General features: G+C 39.9%; 1 protein-coding gene across 1 annotated transcript; it reads left to right on the top strand.

Moving 5' to 3' along the window:
- The first annotated feature begins 48 nt into the window (after nucleotides 1-48).
- Nucleotides 49-16,067, top strand: ADAT1 (adenosine deaminase tRNA specific 1). The gene is made up of 9 exons (XM_048958940.1): nucleotides 49-634; nucleotides 1,315-1,383; nucleotides 2,250-2,304; nucleotides 3,866-3,996; nucleotides 5,127-5,745; nucleotides 7,694-7,839; nucleotides 10,213-10,312; nucleotides 11,154-11,240; nucleotides 15,110-16,067. Exons 1-9 carry the CDS (start codon nucleotides 466-468, stop codon nucleotides 15,240-15,242), a joined length of 1,509 nt encoding a protein of 502 aa, XP_048814897.1. The 5' UTR covers nucleotides 49-465; the 3' UTR covers nucleotides 15,243-16,067.
- The last annotated feature ends 5,087 nt before the right edge of the window (nucleotides 16,068-21,154 follow it).

The raw sequence follows: 21,154 nt of genomic DNA, 5'->3' as shown, positions 1-21,154 counted from the left end.
CGGCGGACCGCGCGGGCGGGGCGGGGCTGCGGAGCGCGGCGCGGCCTTGGGCGCTTTCGGCGGGAGGTGGCGGCGCGGTGCCGTGCGCTGTCCGCGCCGTTGACGGGGGGTGGGGGCTTCGGAGCTGTTGTCGTGGGCGCGTGGGCGACCCCGCCGCTGAAGAGGGGCGGAAGCTCGGAGCTGTGCCGGGAGTGGCGCTGTGAGATAGGAGCGTCGGGGGCTTACAGCCGCAGCTGCTGCTCGTGGGCTGCTCGGGGTCCAGCGTGGCTTTGGTTTATTATTATTCCGAACAATTTGAGAGAAACTAGAGAACTTCTGTTTGGCGTGACAGTTTGGAAAGGGGAGGTGCAAGCACCTTAGAATCTGTCCCAGAAAGGTGTTGTACAACAACGTAGCAAGATTTGAGGGGACGGGCTTGTCACCGTGGTTGCATCCAGCGCAGAAGCTGCACTTGCAGTAGGTGCCATGTGGTCAGCAGATGAAATTGCTGAGTTATGTTATGAGCATTATAGGACCAAACTCCCTAAGCAGGGAAAGCCAGATCCAAGCAGAGAATGGACTTTGCTGGCAGCTGTGGTCAAAGTGGAATCTGCGGCTAATGGAGAGGGTTCTGCTGATGTGGGGAGCCTGCAGGGTGAGAACTGAGTTGTGCTTTGCAAGCTGAGGGGCAGTGGTGAATTTGCGATAATTCTTTGTTTGTTTGTTTGTTTGTTTTTATCCTTCAGGATACCCATTTATTTATTTATTTTAAAATAACAAACACACCCTTTCCTGTCTCATTTCTCTCTATTGTGAAGTTCTTCTGGTAAGAGCTTTTACAATTTCTGTCTGAAAAAAGAGAGTTGCAGTGAAATACTGTTCAGACTGCAACTAAGAAGGTGAAAGCCTGCATTCAGCTATTTAGTAAGCGATGAAAGACTGGGCAGGTCCTAGATACCTGCAGTAAAAGCATTGGTGCACTGTGCTTTTTCTGCTGCTGTTGTTCCCCATCATCTTCTTTTCTTTAATTGGCACTTGGAAGTTGCTGTAATGCAGATTGTAACTCATACTTCTTTCTTAGACATATGAGGAGTCTTTTGCTGCTGCTCACTGCTTGTTGCCTAGTGTGTCATACCGATGCTAGTACCTGTACTTTGTGATCATGACACTGGTGGTTGTATCTACTGCGTTCAGTTCTGTAGTTGGAACATCTCGCTGCCTGCCTCCCTGTACGTTGCCCTACTGTACCCATTCAGTCTTCTGTACCGTTTTAACAAAATAAGTGCATGAGAACAGTGCTTCTGGTGATAGTTGTCCAGTTTGTTTCTTTTTCAGTAACCAAGGAGGTTGTTGCTCTCGGAACTGGAACAAAATGTATTGGACTAAACAAAATGAGAAAAACTGGTAAGCATTATGTAAAATCCAAGACTACTTGTCTTAACTTCCTTCTTGGTGATGTCATAGAATCAATGAAGAATGTTCAAGGCATTGAAGTCAGTCTTCTGGATTGAAGCCAGAAGTATGAGGCGATATAATGCAGTCTTTATCCGTAGCAAGCAGACAGGAGTTTGACAAAATAGTGGCCTTAAACATTTGCTGCCTTGAAGGTGAATAAGCTTTGTGTGGAAAAGAGCAGTTTAGGTCCCAGATCTACTTACCCAAACATTTAATAGCTAAAAGCAGAACAAAACATAACTGAAGTTATTGTGCTTCTGTCACCTGGTGCAGTCTAGTTTTGTTGTTGTCCAGTGCGAAAGATACTTGCGGTGTTAAGGAAGGCATGGCACGAGAGGTACTAGCCAGCTCTTTCTTCTTTTCTATATATTCTATGACTCTGCAGTATCTGTATAAGACAGGTGACATCCAGTAGCTACAATTTCCAATTGTCTGTGTAGTGCTACAGCAGCTATAACACTTGCCCAAAAGGAAAGTTATCTTAAATCTGGACTCCTCCAATTTTTATTTTTTAATCTGAAACTGTGTTGATACAAAACTAATATATATCCATAGTATGGATTTTGCCTGGTTCACTCAGAACACTAAGAAGGTCAAGTTATTGCCTTCCTTACTTCAATCTTTACTGCTAAGACTTCCTCTTAGGACTTGCTACAGACTGAAAGGGAGTTTTGATCTCCTTTTGTAGTGATTGGATGTTTAAAATAGGTTAGAACAACCTAATACCAATGTTAAACCCTTCAAATGCTAGCAAATCTGCTGAACCTTTCTCCTGTTCATTAATACTGTGTCTTCTCATTTGGTTCTTGCATTAGGAGACATTCTGAATGACAGTCATGCAGAAATTGTGGCCAAAAGGAGCTTCCAGAGGTGAGACATGAACATGTGCTCTTATTCAGTGCTGCTTGAGGTTGTTTGTTGTGATGTAAAAAAAACTTCTAACTTACGTCTGAAATAGCCAGAAATGACAGCTTCAGGAATGAGAATGCTTGTTTCTTCCTTGTTATTATAGAGACCCTTTACAAAGAAGTAGGATGTTATTTCATGTGATTTCAGTGTTGGCATTATGACTAGGCGTCGAAGGTAGCATTTCACTATTTCCACATACATTCCTATGTTTGCTTAGAATCACAGAATAGTTTCAGTTGGAAGGGATTTTTAAAGGTCATCTAGTCCAACTCCACTGCAATGAAAAGCTAGGTCAGGTTGCTCAGAGCCTGGTCCAGAGCTTTCTTCTTCAGTCTACCTCAAGCAGAAGGTTTTCCATCCCTTGGATCATTTTTGTGGCCCTCCTCTGCATGCACTAACAGGTCCATGTTTCTCCTGTGCCAAGGACTTCCCATCTGGATACACAACTCCAGGTGAGGTTTCATCAGTACAGGGTAGAGGGACAGGACCACCTCCCTTGACCTGCTGGTCACAATTGTTTTGATGCACCCTGGGATACAGTTGACTTTCTGGGCTGCAAGGTCACGTTGCTGGCTCATGTTCAGCTTCCACTTTGATTTTTTTGAAATTAGTAAGGTTCGCTTGGACCAATTCCTTGTGCCTGTCTAGGTTCCCCTGAATGGTGTCCCTTCCCTTGGAGATGTCAGTCACACAGCTTGGTGTTATTTGCAAACTTGCTGAGGGTACACTCAATTCTGTTGTGTCATTGATGAAGATGTTAAAGAGCCCTCATCCCAGTACTGAGGGACACCACTTGTCACCAGTCTCCATGCGGACATTGAACCATCACAAAACACTCTCTGGGTGTGATCTCACAACCAGTTCCTTGTCAGCTGAACAGTCCACCAATAAATACATATCTTCCCAATATGGAGAGAAGAGTGTTATGGGCGGGTTATGTCAAATGCCTACTGAAGTCTAGATAGATGACATCAGTGGCTCTTCCCTTGGCATTAGTTGCATTATTAGATATCATAAAAAACATCAAGGCTGGTGAGGCAGGACCTGCTCTTGATGAAGTAATTCTGGTATCCTGTGTCATCTCCTTTTCTTCCACACTCCTTTGCATACCTTCCAGGGGGATCTGCTCAATGATATTTCCTGTGGAAAGCGTAAGGAAGCTGGTTCAAGGAGCTAAAGTGGCAGAAGCAAATATCTGACTTGTAGTTTTTTGCTTCTAAACTGGTTCTTATAGAGTGTCAGGGCTGGTAATAAGTAGAGTGGTAGGAGTACGTCCTGTCTGTGCAATGTGAGGAGGTAGTTAACTGTTCTGAATTTAACCCTTTGAGCTCTCATTAAGGTTGTAGTGGTTTGCTTGTTTATGGAGTATGTCAGGATGCTCTCTGACTACAGAAGCATAACTGATTGGCTCCTCAAATACATGATCAGGAATGAGCAAACAGTACTGGACATACAAGTTTTGTCATTTTTACCATGCATCAAAAGTGAAATAAATGGTTCTTGGAAACTTTCTGTCTAACAGGTATCTTCTCCATCAAATGCGCCTGGCAACTTCCTACCAACAATGCAGCATCTTTCTTCCAGGAACTGAAACTGGGAAATGGAAACTCAAGCCAAATATCGTATTTATTTTCTTCTGTAGTCATACCCCGTGTGAGTATTTAGGAGTGAACCAATTTCATGATTCCCAAGTGTAAGAAACAGAAAAGATTTTACTTTTTTCAGGCTTTCCGGAGTAAGGTGGTAGGTAGTTCATGTCAACGCTATCAGTACGTGCCCTGAGAGGTACTTGACTGGGCTTCCACAGATATGTTTGGCATTTTATTTCACTGGATATGATCCGTGAAAACTCATTAAACCCAATAAACTGCTCACTGTATGGTGGGATGTTTGGCTTCCAGTAATGAAAATGTTAGACATCCTGTCATATTTCTTGATCACTTTACTTTAAATGTTTTAAATTGTTTTCCTGGACTCAGATTCCTATGGACAAAAAAAAAAAAAAAAAGGGCATTTACTACAGTTCCTGTAAATAAATAAATACTCCTGTCCTGTTATGTCTCTCTACCCATCTTACGGAATGGAATGCATCCTTTTCTTTTGTTACAAAAGACACTCCTGGAGCGTTTGGAAAAAAAACCCAACAAAACTAATGAATGAAAAGAAACAAAAAACCATGGCACCGCAATGGAGATAAAGGCCTGTTGGCAAAACATAGGAATGCCACTTCTCAGCTGTTCAGATTCCTTGTGTGCTCTTTCAACCATTAGTTTGTTACCAAAGCAGAGTACTCTCTAAATGTCCCATCAGTATTTAACAGTGAGTTAGTACAGACACATTACATTTTTGTAAATTTCATGTCATTGCTGGTATAGGCTGTAATTATTTTCTTCATTAATGCAAGATAAGAACAGAATCTACTATCTTCAAGTTTAATAGTAACTTCCTGACTTACTATCCTCACATGCTTCCCAGGTTTTTGGCTTTTTTTTTTTTTTTTTTTTTTTTTCTTTAAACTCATCCTGGAATTTTGGTTTTGAGCTTGTTTTAGTGATGTAAATTATGATTTCCATTCTAATTTGGTAGTGTTTTCTTTATTATTTTGGGGGTTGTATCATTTGGTTTTCCTGCGGATTTTTCACACTGATCATTGTATTACAGTAATTATAATTTTTTTTTGAGTACAAATTTGTGAAAACTAGTAGTAGCCATAACATTGCTTTGATCTGTTAAGCTCATATGAGACACCTGTTTGGCTAACTTTGATGTTCATTCTTCTCTAGGTGGTGATGCTTCTATTATTCCAATTAGAGGAACAGAGAACTATCTTTCTAAATCAGTGAATGGACGTGATGTAACTGGACAATCAGTATTGTGCAGTAGTAACCATGATCATAGGGGCCCAGAAGATAAAAGGAAATCAGAGAAGATGGCAGGTAGTCATGTAATCAAGAGAATGAAGAATGCTGATGGTGGATTTTTTTCCACAATCACTGAGGACGTGGCTATTCAGCAAGTATTTGTGGAACCAGAAAGCAGCGTGAGTCCAGAGTGCTGTGAATGTTCTGAAGAGATGCAAGCAGCTAACAAGAAGACCAGCATTGACAAACTGAAGGCAGTAGACGTTTATAGAACTGGAGCAAAATGTGTACCTGGAGAGCTGAGTGACACCCTAATACCTGGCATAGAGTATCACTGTGTAGGGTTATTACGGGTGAAGCCGGGTCGTGGGGATAGAACATGCTCCATGTCCTGCAGTGATAAACTGGCTCGCTGGAATGTGTTGGGATGTCAAGGAGCCCTTCTGATGCATTTCCTGCAGTATCCAGTGTATTTGTCAGCAGTTATAGTGGGGAAGTGTCCATACAGCCAAGAAGCTATGCAGAGAGCAATTATTGAAAGGTATGCGCTCTACACTGGAAGTTGGGTAGCTTGTATAGAAATTGAGTTATGGAAGACAGCTTGTGCAGATATCCAAACTGAGCACCAGAGTCACTTGCAGAACGTGTGGACTTTGAATATTCACTTCTTAAGAAAGTAGCCCTGTGTAGATGACTTCTGCTGATCAAAGTACTGATTAGACTTGAAGGTGTACAAAACAATTCATTAGATTCAGGATCTGCTTGATTATTCCTTTGTGGAACATTGAGAGGTTGTTACCTGCCCAAGCTTTTCTAGAAGCAGAAAGTAAAGCCTGAAAGAACACAGGTTTGGGATATTTTTAGCATAGTAAAGTTGAATTTTTCTCACTGTCTTCCAGAATTTGTTTTCTCAAAGAAGGTCAAGCAGAGCTTGTAATTTATTCAGTTGCCTATACTCAGGATATTCTCAATAATCCCCCAAGTCCTCTTTTATAGAGATGAGTTGGTGAGCAAAAGCAGCTTTTGTCTCTTCTAGGTAACTGAATAGTAGAGTCCTCAATACATTCCTAAAATTGCAAATGGCTGAATAATGAATTCCTTGAATTAAATTAAGCTCCCAAGTACTTCTGTCCTGAAGACAAGTCTGTAGAGTAACTGTTGTGTCACATTCTGAACCACTGAGCACCTGGAGAAAAGACCCGGTCAGCCCTGGGAGCACAGGTGAAGCAGTTCAGCTGTGGGGCCAGAAGGACGGAGCCTGGCTGCAGCTCTTAGACCTCATTGAAGTGCCGACTGCCACTGGGGAAGGGGCTCTGGTTGGAGATGCCTCCTTGGTGAAGCTCTCCCCTGTGAACCTGGAATCTTCAGATACAGCGAGCAGTTTCTTCCCTTCCTTTATACCACCTCTATTGTGCCAGTCCTTTCATCATCAAACCTCTGTTGTGACGCCTTTCCCATTGTATCGATCTGTTCAGTTGCTACACAGTCTCACTAACAAGGCAATGAATGAGCACTTTGGTAGACTTTCTGCACACTTTCATATGTGGGTGTTTTAGGAAGGTGCTGGTTTTATGTTGCTTTTCAGAGTTTTCTTTGCTGAATTTAAAATAACATACTGAGGAATATTTTTTTTGTTGGTTTCTGTTTTCACCATTTTGTTATTTAGTCCCAGGAGTAGAAAATAAATACTATGACTTTGCCACGTGACCACTCACCATGTAATTAATTTCATTTTTGTGAGTTTGCTGCTAATTTTTAAGAGCTCAGATGTTTAAAGGTTGCAGAAATAGTGCCTGATCAGCTACTTAATAAATACAGTCTGAAAACTGACTTTGCAAAGTACATCTGATAAGATGACCCTTAGCTTTAATTCATTTCTGCTTTATGTGAATACTACAATAGTTAAACATACACAATGTTTTTCCTCCTCAAGTGATTCACAGAATCACAGAATTATATGGGTTAGATGGGACCTCTAGGGATCATCAAGTCCAACCCCAAATTCTAATAACATTTATTGAGTTCTTGTGAAGGTAACAGTGCTGAGGTTGTATATGGAACTTTCTAGTCTTTGATTAAGAACCTTCAGGTTTGTAAAAATGTTGTTAATGTAGTGTGGTTGACTGTGTAAATAATTTCTGATTGTTTTTTTCATTTTGATTGCAGAATTATATTGCAGTTTTTATTTTGCCTGTCTTCTATGGATTTGTCCTAGCTTTCAACTGTATCTACATTAAAATTGGTTCATTGTAGTTTATGTAGGGTGGACAAGGTCTTACTAAACTATGTGGCTGTTTTTTTCATAGCCTAAACAGATACTGTTTAGAAGGGGGAAACGTCCCCAGATCTTCTTACCTCTGTTTTGCAGCTTGCATTCAGTTCTGTTTTAAAATGTAACGCATTTTAGATTGTGAAACTAAATTGTGCAGAATCTGCTTGTCCTGGAGTACAATTCTTTAAATTGCTTGCATTTCTCCATGTTTATTTAGATGTCAGCACATCTCATTGTTACCAGATGGTTTTCGCACTCAGGAGGTTCAGTTGCTGCAGTCAGACCTTCAGTTTGAACATAGCCGTCAGGCCATCCAACAAGGTCAGATGAGCAGCAAAAGAAAACTGGTTCCCTGTAGTGCAGGTGAGTGAACGTGGACTGGTTGTGTAATGGTATGCAAAGGTTCAAATGTAAATTAGGTGGATTTGGTGATGTTCTTTAAAATGTGGCATCATTCACTGGCAGTGCTGGAGGCAAAGCGTGGTTTACAGCAGTAGACTAATTTGAAGGCAGTGCTGGAAAGTGCTTAGAGGAACGTAGAGGCAGAGCATGAGCTAAGAATTTGTAGGAATATATAATCTAAAGAAAGGCAAAAAAATAACTAGCCAATTCAAAAATTTTGAGGGTGAAAAGAAAAGTATTGAGACTTCTTGTTTTAATTAGTTTTACCTTCTTCTCGATCAATAGAAAATTTGCCATATTGAAGTGTGCTTTTAAACTCTCCAGAAATTTTTGAATGTAGAAGGAATGCAGGAGAGCATAGCAAAGAAAAATAAAGAAAAAATATAAAATAATAAAAATAAAATAAAAATATAAAAAAATAAAGAAAAAATAAAGAAAAAGCAAAAAAAATAAAGGTTTTATAAGTTTGTAAGTTTATTTATTTATAAGTTCTTTGAGATGTTGCCTTTTTTTTTTTTTCATCGTAATGAATTAATGTGCAAATCACGTTGTAATTTAGCAGTGTGGTCTCGTTTTTGGTGGAGGAAGGAGGGGGGAGGGAACTGATTGTGTGTGTGAGGTTAAGCAGTTTTTCAAAACTTCAACTGCTATTGTACTTGGAGATACCCTGTGATTAGAACAGACCTGATGATAAAACAGCATAGAAATAAAGAGCTCCTGTGTGGAATTCACAGATGCCTAAATTTGTAATTACCTGTAGGTGCCAATAAGGGAAAGATTTTTATACTGGGACTTGGGAAATAAAATCCATCATTGAAAAGTGGTGTGAATTAACTAAGCAAAAATAGTCTGTGGCAACCTGTGTCTAAATGTACTAAATTTAAAAAAAAGTGTTGTTTTAGTATTTTTGTATGGTTACTTAGGTCACTATGTAAGGAGTTGGTGAATATTAAACTGTTTTGCATATATGAAATATACTAGATTGAGTTTTTCATGTAGCAATGAAAATCAAAATCTAAATTCATAGTTCTTAAGCTGGATATTGAGATGTGCTGGATAGGTACATTGCAGCTAGTATTTCTAAGAAGAACATGTTCAACTTAATATTTTGAAGTCTGCAATATCTAGAAAGAAATGGGGAAAAATAGAGAAAGTTTTGAATTTCAAGTCAGTTTTAATCTACTTTCTGGAGTTTGGTATCCTCTAGACAACTTATTTTTTAGGTATTCTATACAGGGATTGTTTAATGTTTATGTATTTTATGTTATTTGACATTATGTAGGGATTTCACTTTTGTGGAGTACTGCAGCACTAAATCACCTAAGTCACAGCATAAGTACAATTTACATCAAGCAGAGCATAGCAACTGTAGCTGATAGCTGAATCACAATACATTACTGGTCTGCGTAATGTATAATGCTTTATATTATGTAGTTCTTGAGTATCTCGAATGGCAGGATGGCATCATAAGAGAAGCTGTGAAAATTATCTTTAGACTTCATGTACATGCAGCTCTTTCACCCATTAGGAAGAGAGAGGAATGAGAGAATTTAGGGAGCAGAAATTATCTCAAGGCAGTAGATGTTGAAGATACTACTGTTCAGTTAGAGAGGGGCAGGCTGGGCATGTCAGTTTTGTTTCTGCAAACGTGCTTCTTCTGATGTTTGGTAGTTATTTATAAGGCTGTGAGGTAGGACATGCCAAGCTTCAGCCTGCAGAGCACTACAGGTTAAGATGGTAATCAGGTGTCAGGATAGGGGAAGAGCATAATGTTGTTGGCACTTGTTATCTCTTCCACCAAAGTATTTTTGTTTGACTATAAGCTAGTAACTTTTTTCACAGATGATGACTATGTACATTTGGTATGTGTCAATTATGACACATGAAGAGCAATTAAGAGGATACACAAAATAATAAGGAAAACAAAGGATGACTGGTAAAGGTATAAAGGTAGGCTGGTAGTTTGCAGACTGATGTGCAGCTGCCATCTAACTTGGAAGTTTCTTCATACTTTGTCTAGACTGGATGTACCAAAGAGAATAGAATCCCTCTAAAAAGGAGACAATGGTGAAGCTGTAGGCTTAATGTTTAAAGAGGCATGGATTCTTAAAGGAGCTGATGAAGATGAAGAGTAAGAGTGTGTGTGTATTTGTTTTTATTACTGTTTTTCTAATCGGAGTTTACCTGTGTACCCAAGAGAAACACAGTCCTCTTTCTATTTGTCTTAATTACTTTGGGAAAGTAGCGTGGTGTCATGTGAACTCAGAAAATTGAGGGAATGGTTAAGTCTTGTTTCTAAGAGTGTCTCCCCTGTTCTCAATCTTCTGTTCCCAGCTATCGGTTGGAGTGCAGTTCCAGAGAGACCTCTGGATGTCACCTCAGATGGCTTTCGGCAAGGAACTACAAAGAAGGGGATTGGAAGCTCTCAGAGCAGGTTTGAGAATACTGTGATATCTGGATGCACATATTTTACCTTTTAGCCTCTCCTTTAGGTCACTGTGGTGTGTGATGCATTGTTGGAGCAGAAACTTAAGGAGTGGGAATAAGTAAATATTGTGTAAGGGAGGGAAAGTGAGAGGAACTCACTTTCTTTAAGGGCTTTAGGGGCTGAGAAGTTTCCTGTGTCTTGCTCGTCGCTGTTAATAAAGAAAAACATTAACAGTGTTGCTGTGGAACTGTGATAATTTTTTATTAAAAGACAGCTTATTTATTGACAAAGCTAGCAGAGCTTTTACTTTTAGAGACTGAAGGAAGCGAGCCTGTTGCAGGACTTCTTTAGTTGTTGCAGATTTCTCTTTCTGTAAGAGCTTTTGTAGTAAAAGGTACAAATAAGGAATTTGTAGACTTACTAGAGGGGGGTTGCTTAATAATAAACATTTTGTTTTTCTATCCTCATTTCTTCTTCAAGGAATCTCAGAGTGATTGGTGGAAAATGTTGCTTGTTGGTCTGTTTTCCTCCATGTGAAATACTAGATAATTACTAGATAATGCTAAATGTTCTCTGCAAACTGTCAGAGTGCTACCTGGGACAGTTGGGATAATTCAGCTTTTTTTTGTGTAACATCTAAATCAAGAGTTTAAAAAAAAAAAAAAAAAAAAATTAGTGGGCAGCTCAGATGGGGTGGGAAGAGTTAAGGGGGGGGGAGATTCAGCTGTGATATCTCCAGCTCATTTTAGGATTGGGCAGAGGCATTTTGCCCTGACAGGGCTGACACTGAAGGAACTAATAAGTGAAAGTGCATTTCTTATCTTGTTGTTTTTTTTTTTCCCATCAGATCACAGATCTGTAAAGTGGAACTCTTCCATGAATTCCAAAAGCTGGTGACAAGCATTTCAAAGGAGAACTTACCAGACACTCTCCGGTAAATGCATTCTCATAATATCTTTAAGAGTGAGAAGTTATTTTCATGAGGTTCAGGAACACTGCTGATCCCAGGCTCTGCCAATCAGTGTCACCTGAGATAAATCTACTGTTAAAATTTGAGACTTGAATAATATGTCATATCCCTGATGGGTTAGGAAGTCTTTTTGTTTTAAATTACCTTGTTGGATAAACAGCTCATGTATTAATGAGAGAAAAGAAGTTGCAGGTTGTTTTGGTGTGAAGGCTTACTGTTTTTGAACTGATGTGTTCTTTTTCTGATCACAGAGCCTTGTCATTCTCTAGATGTGCTGTTTTCTGGACCCCTCTGTAAGCCTTTCCAAGCTGTTATCTTGGCAGAATTTTTTTTTCCCCTTGAGTCGAAGCAATCTTGTCAAATGTCAGTGAGCAACTGGGAGAAGGGCAGCAAAGAGGGAGGTGAGAGGAAGGAGGTAGGATTTTCTGGAAGGGTGAGCTGCTACCACTTACCTTCAGCATGGGATTCAAAGCCTCTGTCCTCAAATGGTTCTGTGATTATTGATATCTCACTGGTGTTTAAGCAATTATATTAGATGCCATCTCTTTCTCCTTCCTAATAAGAGTTTGAATAAAATTTTTTTAGTCAAATATATGCGAAAATCTTTGTTCATCAAAGCGTGTGATGGAGCAGGAGCTAGTGAGATGAGATAAAGCTGGAGCAAATAAAAGAACCCATGCAAAATAAGTAAAAATAGAAGGTATGTGTGACTGGGAGCAGGGGAAATAGGCCATCTCTTCCTTTCATTGGCACTAAGACACTAGGGAAGATAAACTCAGCCATAGTAAGTGCACCCTCAATCTTTAATTATTAGGTTTTACTTGGTTTTAAGTTTTGTGAATTACAGATTGCAGTTATCTTCTGTGTCTTTATTTAAAAGCTTCAATGTCAACATGACCTATGTTGTTGAAATGGTTTTAATGATGCTGTGTGGAGGGGCACATTTTCTTCTTAATTCAGTTTAAAATTATCACTCTCCTTTGCAAAGGAGTTGCTTGTGGCTTACATCACTGTTTTCTGCCAACATAGCATGACCTGATTCATTGTTGAGTAGCTGACTCCTTGTGCTGATCACGTGCTCCTTACATAAAGTCACTTCACCTCAGGCCTCTTCTTGAGTTCAGTGGCTTTGTAATTTCCTTTGGCATTTTTGTCCTTTATTATTTTTCTGTCTTGTCTTCTGATGAAGTGCAGATGACTTGCACATGTGGCATTATTTTTAGGCTGCACAAGCTCGGTTTGTACAGTAGAGGTGCTAGCTCACCACCCAACTTGTCCAGTTGCTTTTTTTTTTTTTTTTTTTTTCAGGACTTCATTTAACTCTTCTCTAATTTACTTTTGTTCACTGCTAAGATACTGGGGCAGTTAAAGCTTTGCAGTGAACTAATGTAGGTGATTATGATGATCTTTTGTTTTCTTTTTTCCTATATGTAAATCTGCTTCTGCTTTTTTGTCCCTCTCTCTGATTCTTCACATCTCTTCTGAGGATCAGCATGGGCAGTGTTAAATTGGAACAAGCCAAGAGCCTGCTCGAGGCAGAATGCTTGAAATTACTGGTGTATAAATCCATCTCTCTGGTTTGGTGGGTTTTTTTTGTTTTTGTTTTTGTTTTTTTTTTTGCTACTGCAGCCAGACTGCTGCCTCATTCAGTTCTCTTATTGGTTCCATCTTCCATCTCACCTGCTGCATCACTTTCATGTTATCATTCCTTTGATAATGAGTATGGAAAAATGTGGTCAGAATGTGTCATGAGGAGCAACTCAGTTTTCTTCTTACTTTCTACTGTAATATTTTCATGAAGGAGGTCAATTGGAATAATTAAGTTAGACAAATCCCTTATGTGTTTTATTTAAATTGGGTCAGACTGCTGGATGTGTACTGAAGAACCATTTAGTTGCCAGCAGATTTAGGAAAGAAAAAAAAAAATAGAACAAAACAGCATTCAGGGAAATGAGGTAGGCATCAATCTTTATCTTGGTTTAGCAACTGACTGAAAAATGTCTGTGTAATGCATATGTACGTATGTGTATATGTCTGTATGCATCAGCATCTACAGTAAATGCAAGGAAAATAGGTGTTTCACCTTTAACAAGATTAAGTTAGCTCAAAAATCTGTGTACTGTAATTCTTTTTTGATCTTTGACCATGCTAGAATGTACAGGTAACTGTTCTGAAGATGTAAACAACATCTGACACCAGCTATTCTAGAGTAAAGGACAAATACAAGTCATGGCCTGAATTTACAATGAAGGACAGCATCAAAATCTTAAACATCTTAGAAGCACTTTAAGTGTAGGAAGCGTGGTAGTATAATGATTTCTTCCCAAAGAATGCGTCGGTCATCATCCTGGAGTATAAGCACACAACTCCTGATCGGAACTGGTTAAGGTCCACAGTCCTTGGAGCTGTGTTGTTTCCTGAGCTCTGCTTATGCAGATAATTGCTGGTCTTTTAGCTCTTCAGTGATGCCCTTGAAGCACAGTTTGTGCAGGCAGGTTTGTCAGAGTGCATACAAGAGAAGTTGTGGATGCCCCATCCCTGGGAGTGTTCAAGGCCAGGCTGGATGGAGCCGTGGCAGCCTGCTCTAGTGGAAGAGGGCTGTAACTTAGAAAATCCCTTCCAACCCAAATCATTCTGTGACCTGTATGTCTCCTATGTTCAGCAGTGGCACATAGGCAAGTTCACAGCCTTCCATTTTCCAGCCCTAGGGTCTTTAGGATAGGTAATATATCATGGTTTGCTGTGCGTATCTCGCTGTTATAACAGAAGGCTGAAAGACTGAATTATAGTTTCTGGTCAGTCTGCTGGTGTTTTGGGTGGTGGTGGTGACTGTGGTGCTTTAAAGCATGAAAACTTTTTCTGGAGCCTAGTGCCCTGCTCCACAGACCTCTTGCATTAGGCTTCCTTATAGCAGTTTGGCTCCTCTTTCTTGAGGAAGGTCGTGTTGCCCATGATATCCCCTTCATATTGGGTTGAATTTATAAACATTTTGTCTCATGCAGCTGATGCCATTCAGCAAAGGGAGAAGAGGCTGGGAAAAGTGCAAGGAAATGAAAGAAGTCCTGATGAAACTGTTTTAGAGGTGTTTGTGTTCTCTTTTCTCACTAGTGATCAGATACCATGAACTTGTAATTCTGTCTTCTGAAAATTGGTGCATTCAACAGAGTAGCTAGTGGTTCTGAGATTGCAGGGAGTGGATGCTACATGAGGAAGGGGAGCAGAGCACCAAGACTGAGCCTCTTACGCTTTAAGGAGATGATTTGGTGTGTGTGTGTGTGTGTGTGTGTGTGTATATATTTAACTTTAATCTCGCTCTTTCCCATTATTTTATGTTGGAAGACTCTTCTTCCCTATCCCCTTCCCTGCCAACCAGCAATCACAGCTGTTCTAGCAAAATATTAAAGCACCCATCTTTATCCACCTTTTCTACTTTGCATCAGCATTTCTTATTACCATGAAAGTTCTCTGTAATATATTGTCACAAAGGCACTGGTAACTTCTGTTGCTGAAGAGTGTGTATGAAGCATGACAGACAAGTTTTTTTTCTTGTATAAGAATCCTGACAGTGTCTGATAACACTGGTTTCCTAAAGGCCTTGGTCTCTCTAGGTTTCCCTAGTGACGTGCAGAATCAGACTCTGTAACCCAAGTAAGATTACAAAGCAGGTACAGTTTATTCAGAAGACTAGAAGAACAGGAGAATTTCATTTAGTGGCATGGAAAAGCTCGTAGCACATTATCGTGTTCTTACATGTTTGGTTGCTTTTTTCATTTTGTGACAATATATCTAAAAGAGTAGTATAAGAATTGTCATTGCTGTGTGTTTTCTGTCAGGATGAAGACTCTGGAAACCTACTTGGACTATAAGGAAGCTGCATTAAATTATCAAGAAGCCTGGAAGGCACTGCGTAGCCAGGCACTGCTGGGCTGGATCAAGAATGCCCGGGAGTATCTGCTCTTCACATGAGAATAAAAGCAGCTATGTAAATCCAGCAGTAAGCCGTGGAACACAGCAGATACCTCTGCTGGTTGAGGGATGCAAAAAATATCCTCTAGTTCCTATGCCAAAGGAAGACAGAACTGAAAAGGGAAGCAATTTAGAGAACTCATTGTTTTGATTGATCTGAAGCCTCCTTTTTATTAAATATAGGAAAGGATCATTGCATACTTAATTCTGAGCTGCATGAAACAATTCAAAACAAAGGAAGCTGTTTCTTGGTATTGTAATCTATCAGAGTCCACTATAATGGAAGTAACATTAACTAAAATTGGAGCAGTGCTATGGAAGAGGATGCTGCTGTGAAACTTCAGTGCTTGTTTTTCTTCTACTTTTCATAACACTGAGGTTGTTCTTGTGATGCTGGGACAACCTAATGTATAGTAAGTTGTATATTTTATAACTCTTGTCTTTACTTGTGTGGAAGAATTTTCTGTCCCTCCAGGCCCATTGCTCCTAACTGGAAGTAGTTGTTTTCAGGGGTCTTCCTCTGGAAGTCCTTTGTATCAGCTACTGTTGTGACAAGGACCCAGAGCAGAAGCAAAAGAGCGCTGGGGATAAAGCTGTCAAATAACACTGTTCATGGTATTCTGTGCATGTCTCATGATTTCAGTACTACACCACGTGCCCTTCATTTGTTGTGCTTCTGTGTACAGGAAGGACACTTCCTAATTCTGTGCAGTTCCAGGCAAACATTTACATACACTTCGGTGTTTCAAGCATGGGTCGTTCTTGCTTTTTGTTTTTCCTCCTCCAGTGATACTTCATTAAAAGCAGAAACGCCTTAGTGATTTATGTCAGTGTTTCCTGGTAAATGTTTGTTAAAAAGCCCCACCAAGGTGGGGACAGCAAGTAGTCTCTGGCAATCTTTTCCTTTATGCTTGATTAACAACTAACATCTGAATGGTAGAACAATCCACATTGCTTGCCTGGGGGAGGATGAATGGGTAATTCTCAAACTTTGTCCAAATTATTGCCGTCTGTGAGCAAGTTCAGGACTGCATAACTGATACTGAGCATACTTTCTGTGCCTTTTCTCTTGTAACTTATTATTCCTAATATTTGGACAATGCAGTGGTGGGGTGAAAGAAGTAATTAATTTACAACTTAAAAATTGTTTAGTTATTGGAGTGTTTTGTTCTTTAGTGTTTTAACTGTTTTGTATTTGAAAAATGGGCACAGCAGTTCTCAAATCAGCTTTTACTGTCAACCTGCAGAGCTGCATATGGAATTGGAAGGTGGGTAGCAGAGATCACGTTGCAGCATGAGAACTGATTACAGCAGATCATTTTGCTTCATACTTCAGTTGACTTTTCACATAAGAATAGTTACCTTTTTGTTGAAGGACTAACAACTTGAATTATGTGCGTGCAAGCCTATCCTCTGAAGTCCAGCACTGACATCCAGAAAGACCGGTTGAGTTGGTGAAAGGAGAGCTGTTCTGTGTTTGTAGGGGGCAGGAGATTATGCAGAATGGTTGATTTGTATTAGTCATTAAGGTTGGAAGATGGCCAGGTGCCACTGCAGATGGGCCCTGGATGAACTGCTGAGAAGTGGTAGCAGTTACTGTGAGTGAGCAAATAGCAACCCCACGGCAGTCCTGTGCTGTAACTAAAGAGGTAATCAATAAATTCCTAGGCTTCTGAAATCTACCTCTGTCCTTCCCTGAAGTCTTGCAGAAACTATTCCTTAACATCCCTCGTTTCCCTTAGTTAATCATCAGCAAGGCCCCTAGTGAACCTGCCAACTGGACTGGAGTATTTCCAGTTCTTATCCAGATGCAATATTGAAATGCGTTACGTAAATGCATTATAATAAAGTTAGTTGTTCTGCATTCCTGGCATCAGGCTAGTTTTCAGATGAGCAATTATGTGATGCAAATGCTTTTAACTCTCCTAAAATTTGTGCCTGGCAATTAGAATTGTTCCAAGTAAGGTTTTCATGTGTATTTGTAAAGCACTTATCAACTGTAGACTGCTTATTTCTAATACTTGTGAAATTTAAAAGCAGTTTTAGAGGTGCTGAACGCTAATATAAACTTTGTTTTCTGAGTGAACTTAAGGACGTATTTAGTCTCATAGTGAGTCAATGAATACTCAGGAAGGGAAAGAACTAAGACAAGGCAGCATTTAAAAGACTTGGGCTAAGTCTGCAGGATCACAGAATGGCCAGGGTTGGAAGGGACCTCAAGGATCACGAATCTCCAACCCTCCTGCCACATGCAGGGCCACCAACCTCCCCATTTCATACTAGACCAGGCTGCCCAGGGCCCCATCCAATCTGCCCTTGAACACCTCCGGAGACGGGGCATCCACAACCTCTCTGGGCAGCTGTTCCAGCACCTCACCACTCTCATAGTAAAGAACTTCCCCCTGACATCCAACCTAAATCTTCCCTCCCTCAATGTAAAGCCATTTCCCCTTGTCCTGCTGTTATCTACCTTTTCAAAGAGTTGACTCACCTCCTGTCTGTAGGCTCCCTTTAGGTACTGCAGGCTGCACTGAGGTCACCCCGCAGCCTTCTTTTCTGCAGGCTGAACAAGCCCAGCTCCCTCAGCCTGTCTTTGTAGGGGAGGTGCTCCAGTCCCCTGATCATCTTTGTGGCTTCTGGACCCTCTCCAGCAGCTGTCTTTTTTGTACAGGGGATCTTACAGTCTGCTTGATAGGATTTCTGGGATTGAAAATAGGTGTTGAAATGCTGCAGCTGATTAATTAGAAAATGTCAGGAAATGCTGTAAGTAGAACTGAGAAACAGCTCTAAAAATTAGAAGACAAAACTGCATAAAGATCACAAGCTCTGCTTTTGGAAGAGGTAGCATACTAAACTATCGGCATTACTTGTAGATCTTTGAAAGAATTGCTCTTGGAATATAGCAGTTGACATGTTCCAAGCTTTTATTGCTTCTTCCTGCTGCAATAACTGATGCACTGAAAAACAGAGGTAGTTAAGGTGTACAGAGGACAGTATAATGCAGAGATGGCTGAAGAGGAGCAGGTTGGAGGGAGGAGAATGCTCACAGCTTACAGTTAATGAGGAAAAACAAACAATAATTGGGAATGGCAGGACTTGTGAGGGCAGAGACCCATGGCATATGTAAAGTGTTCTACATAATGTGTCACCTAGTTAGATGCATGGCTTTTCCAAATCAGTATAGGGACTGATCATCCCTATTTGCCAAAAGCCAGTAATTCTTAATTTGTGTGGGATGCCTACAACAGATTCACTGATGGAGAAATTGTACGAAGGCTGGGTGGGCAGCTCACTCATTTTTAAGGAAGTCGGGATCAGAACGTAAACAAGTGTTTGGCCAGGTCTGAAGTAGACTTATCATCCATTTGAGTTTGAGATCATGTAAGATTATATGGTAGCATCTCTGCCTTAAAAAAGCGAAGTTCTTATCTTCAGTGTGTACTTCTGTTGCTCACCTCATGCTGGCTTGAATGCTTACTGTTTTGAATACATTCAGAGTAAATGGAAAAATGATTGAAATTACTGTCTTAGTGGAAAAACAAACCAAGCTAAATGGGTTTTTGCTAGGAATTGCCAGTTTTGCAATTAATCCTGTAAACACAAGAGCCATACTTCCTTTTGTTGATTATGTACTGTTAGCTGGTTATGAAACCGCACCTGGAGGAAATGCTTGAGGCATAAATATGAAAACGAGTTACTTACTGCTGGAAAGTTACTACTGATAAAGAGGGAGGAAAAGTGTTAGAGTAAAACTGGCCACCAAATGCAGTTGGGCAGTTGAACTGCTCTTTCTCAGAGCATAACAGTCCTGGAAATCAATAATATCCTCACAAGGGCATTGCAACATTCATGGTGTACAGACGGGAAGCAAGCTAGGGTTTGAGGAAATGCACATACTAGATGAATTTAGATGGTTTGTTTATACCAAAGATGATGTTTTATGTAAGCTTAAAAATAGGGAAAGAAAAAAATAGAAGTGCTGCTGTAGAAATAGTAAAATGTTTATTCAACTTCATTTGTTCAGCGTATAAATTGCAATGTCTTCTCAGTCCTTAAGGCTTAACAGAAAGGCAAGATCAGATGGATTCAGATGTACCAGACAAGTTGCTTTTAATTGGTTTGTAAGAGACTGCTCTCAACAGGGGAGGTTCAGAATTAAAAACTGTTTTATTGCAGTTTCAAGTACATCTGGCAGCTGCAAAGCAAAGCTGCTGCTGTAGAAGCTTTTACTGCTGCATTTGCTGGCATTATTTGTGTAGCTGGGGTCCTAAGTCTGAACAGAAAAGTTAAGAGTAGTTATTTGATTTTTAGAGGACTATGAAAGGTATTTCAGAAGTTGTAACACTGGGAATAAGACTTCATCTTTTCTTGTTTTGATTAGATATATTTGCATGCTCACAAGTAATCAGCTTTCTCCTGCAGTTTTAAGGGCAAAGGTACAATTTTACTCATGTTAGCAGCTAGTTAACTTTTACTTATTACCACAGATAAATGGAGAAATTTCAGCTTAAAGGAAACAACTCTCCTGTTTCAGTAGAAAAGAGTATTACAGATCATAGCTGCAGCCACTTAATTCTGAATCAAAAATTCTGTTTAGAGAAAACTACCCAAAATCCACTGAAGGGGGGATGGAATGAACCCATGGAAGAAACAGTGAAAGAATGTTCACTAAGGTACTGCTATACACTGTGTGCTATTTCAAATAATGAAAGGCTTACCGAAATCAACTGTGCTCTTAGGCGCAGTAAGCGCATGCAGCACTGTTATTCTGACAAGCACCAGAAAGTGTGGTTTCAATATTTCACAAGCTCCAGTCTTTATGCAGTACCTCTTGGACCTGCAGAGCCAAACATAATTCTAGGCATAACATGGCTTTATGGGAACTTGAGTCCAGCGTGAGTGTGATTTACACCTGGAAAGCAATGCATTTCCTGTCCAGAAGCATTTCATAAAGTATAGTTCTACACCATTTGGCATAAAAATTAAAACATTTTATGAAGAACCTAAACTGGAGTTAGTGACTCCTTTTTGACTCGTGAAGTTAAGAGCAATGCTGCTTTTCCAATGTAATTCTGTCCTTTCTCATCAGAGCATGAACTCCAGTACTGTGCTGGCAACTTCTTGATTTTGTTGTTTTTGATTTTGCAGTTTCATAGAACCAAACCTGTGACTGAATTGCCTCTTAAGTAAACATAGTTATGGTTTGATGGCAAAACCTCTATTTTTGCTGTGCTATGCTTTAGCAGCAGTGCTCATAGACTACAGCAAGGGATATTTTAAGTCTTTATCTTGCATGCAGCATCTCTAATTCTAGTTCTCTATTTCAGAAGAGCAAAGCTGCTTTTTTTCACATACCTGTTTCTGTAATATCCTTAAAATGCCTACTTAATTTTCTTGCTTAGAAATGACGTATGTTACATGTTCATGCCCCTAGCATGACTACTGGTGTGTGTTGTGGGGTTTTTTTTGTTTGTTTGTTTTTTAAGAGCTGCTAATGCAACTGTTTTAATATGTACGCCTTACCAATTATTTCTGTCTCTCTCTCTCTCTCCAACAAATTGTTCCTTCCAGTTCTCTACTCTCTGGTTCCCTATTACTATAATTCCTTCTTCAAGGTGCCCTTTATATGCTATGACTTTGTCACGTAGGTCCAGCTTCTCAAAGCCCACAGTATTTACTTCTCTCTTGATAGCTTGTGTAAAGGCCTGGCTTTTCTTCTGATTAGATCTAATAGCTCTGAATCTATTAGATTTAAAATCCTACAGATAGATCCTCTTCCCTCCTTCTATCACTATCTGCATCCTAAATGCTGAGAAACGGCACAGAGTATAATAAATAATGTAAGCAGTTGTATACTGTCTAGTAAATAAGATATCCAATTTCCTGACCAAGGTAAAGAAACGACAAAACTC

The sequence above is a fragment of the Lagopus muta genome, chromosome 12 (genome assembly GCF_023343835.1).
Source record: "Lagopus muta isolate bLagMut1 chromosome 12, bLagMut1 primary, whole genome shotgun sequence".
Lineage (NCBI taxonomy): Eukaryota > Metazoa > Chordata > Aves > Galliformes > Phasianidae > Lagopus > Lagopus muta.
This window is presented reverse-complemented; position numbering and strand designations above follow the sequence as displayed.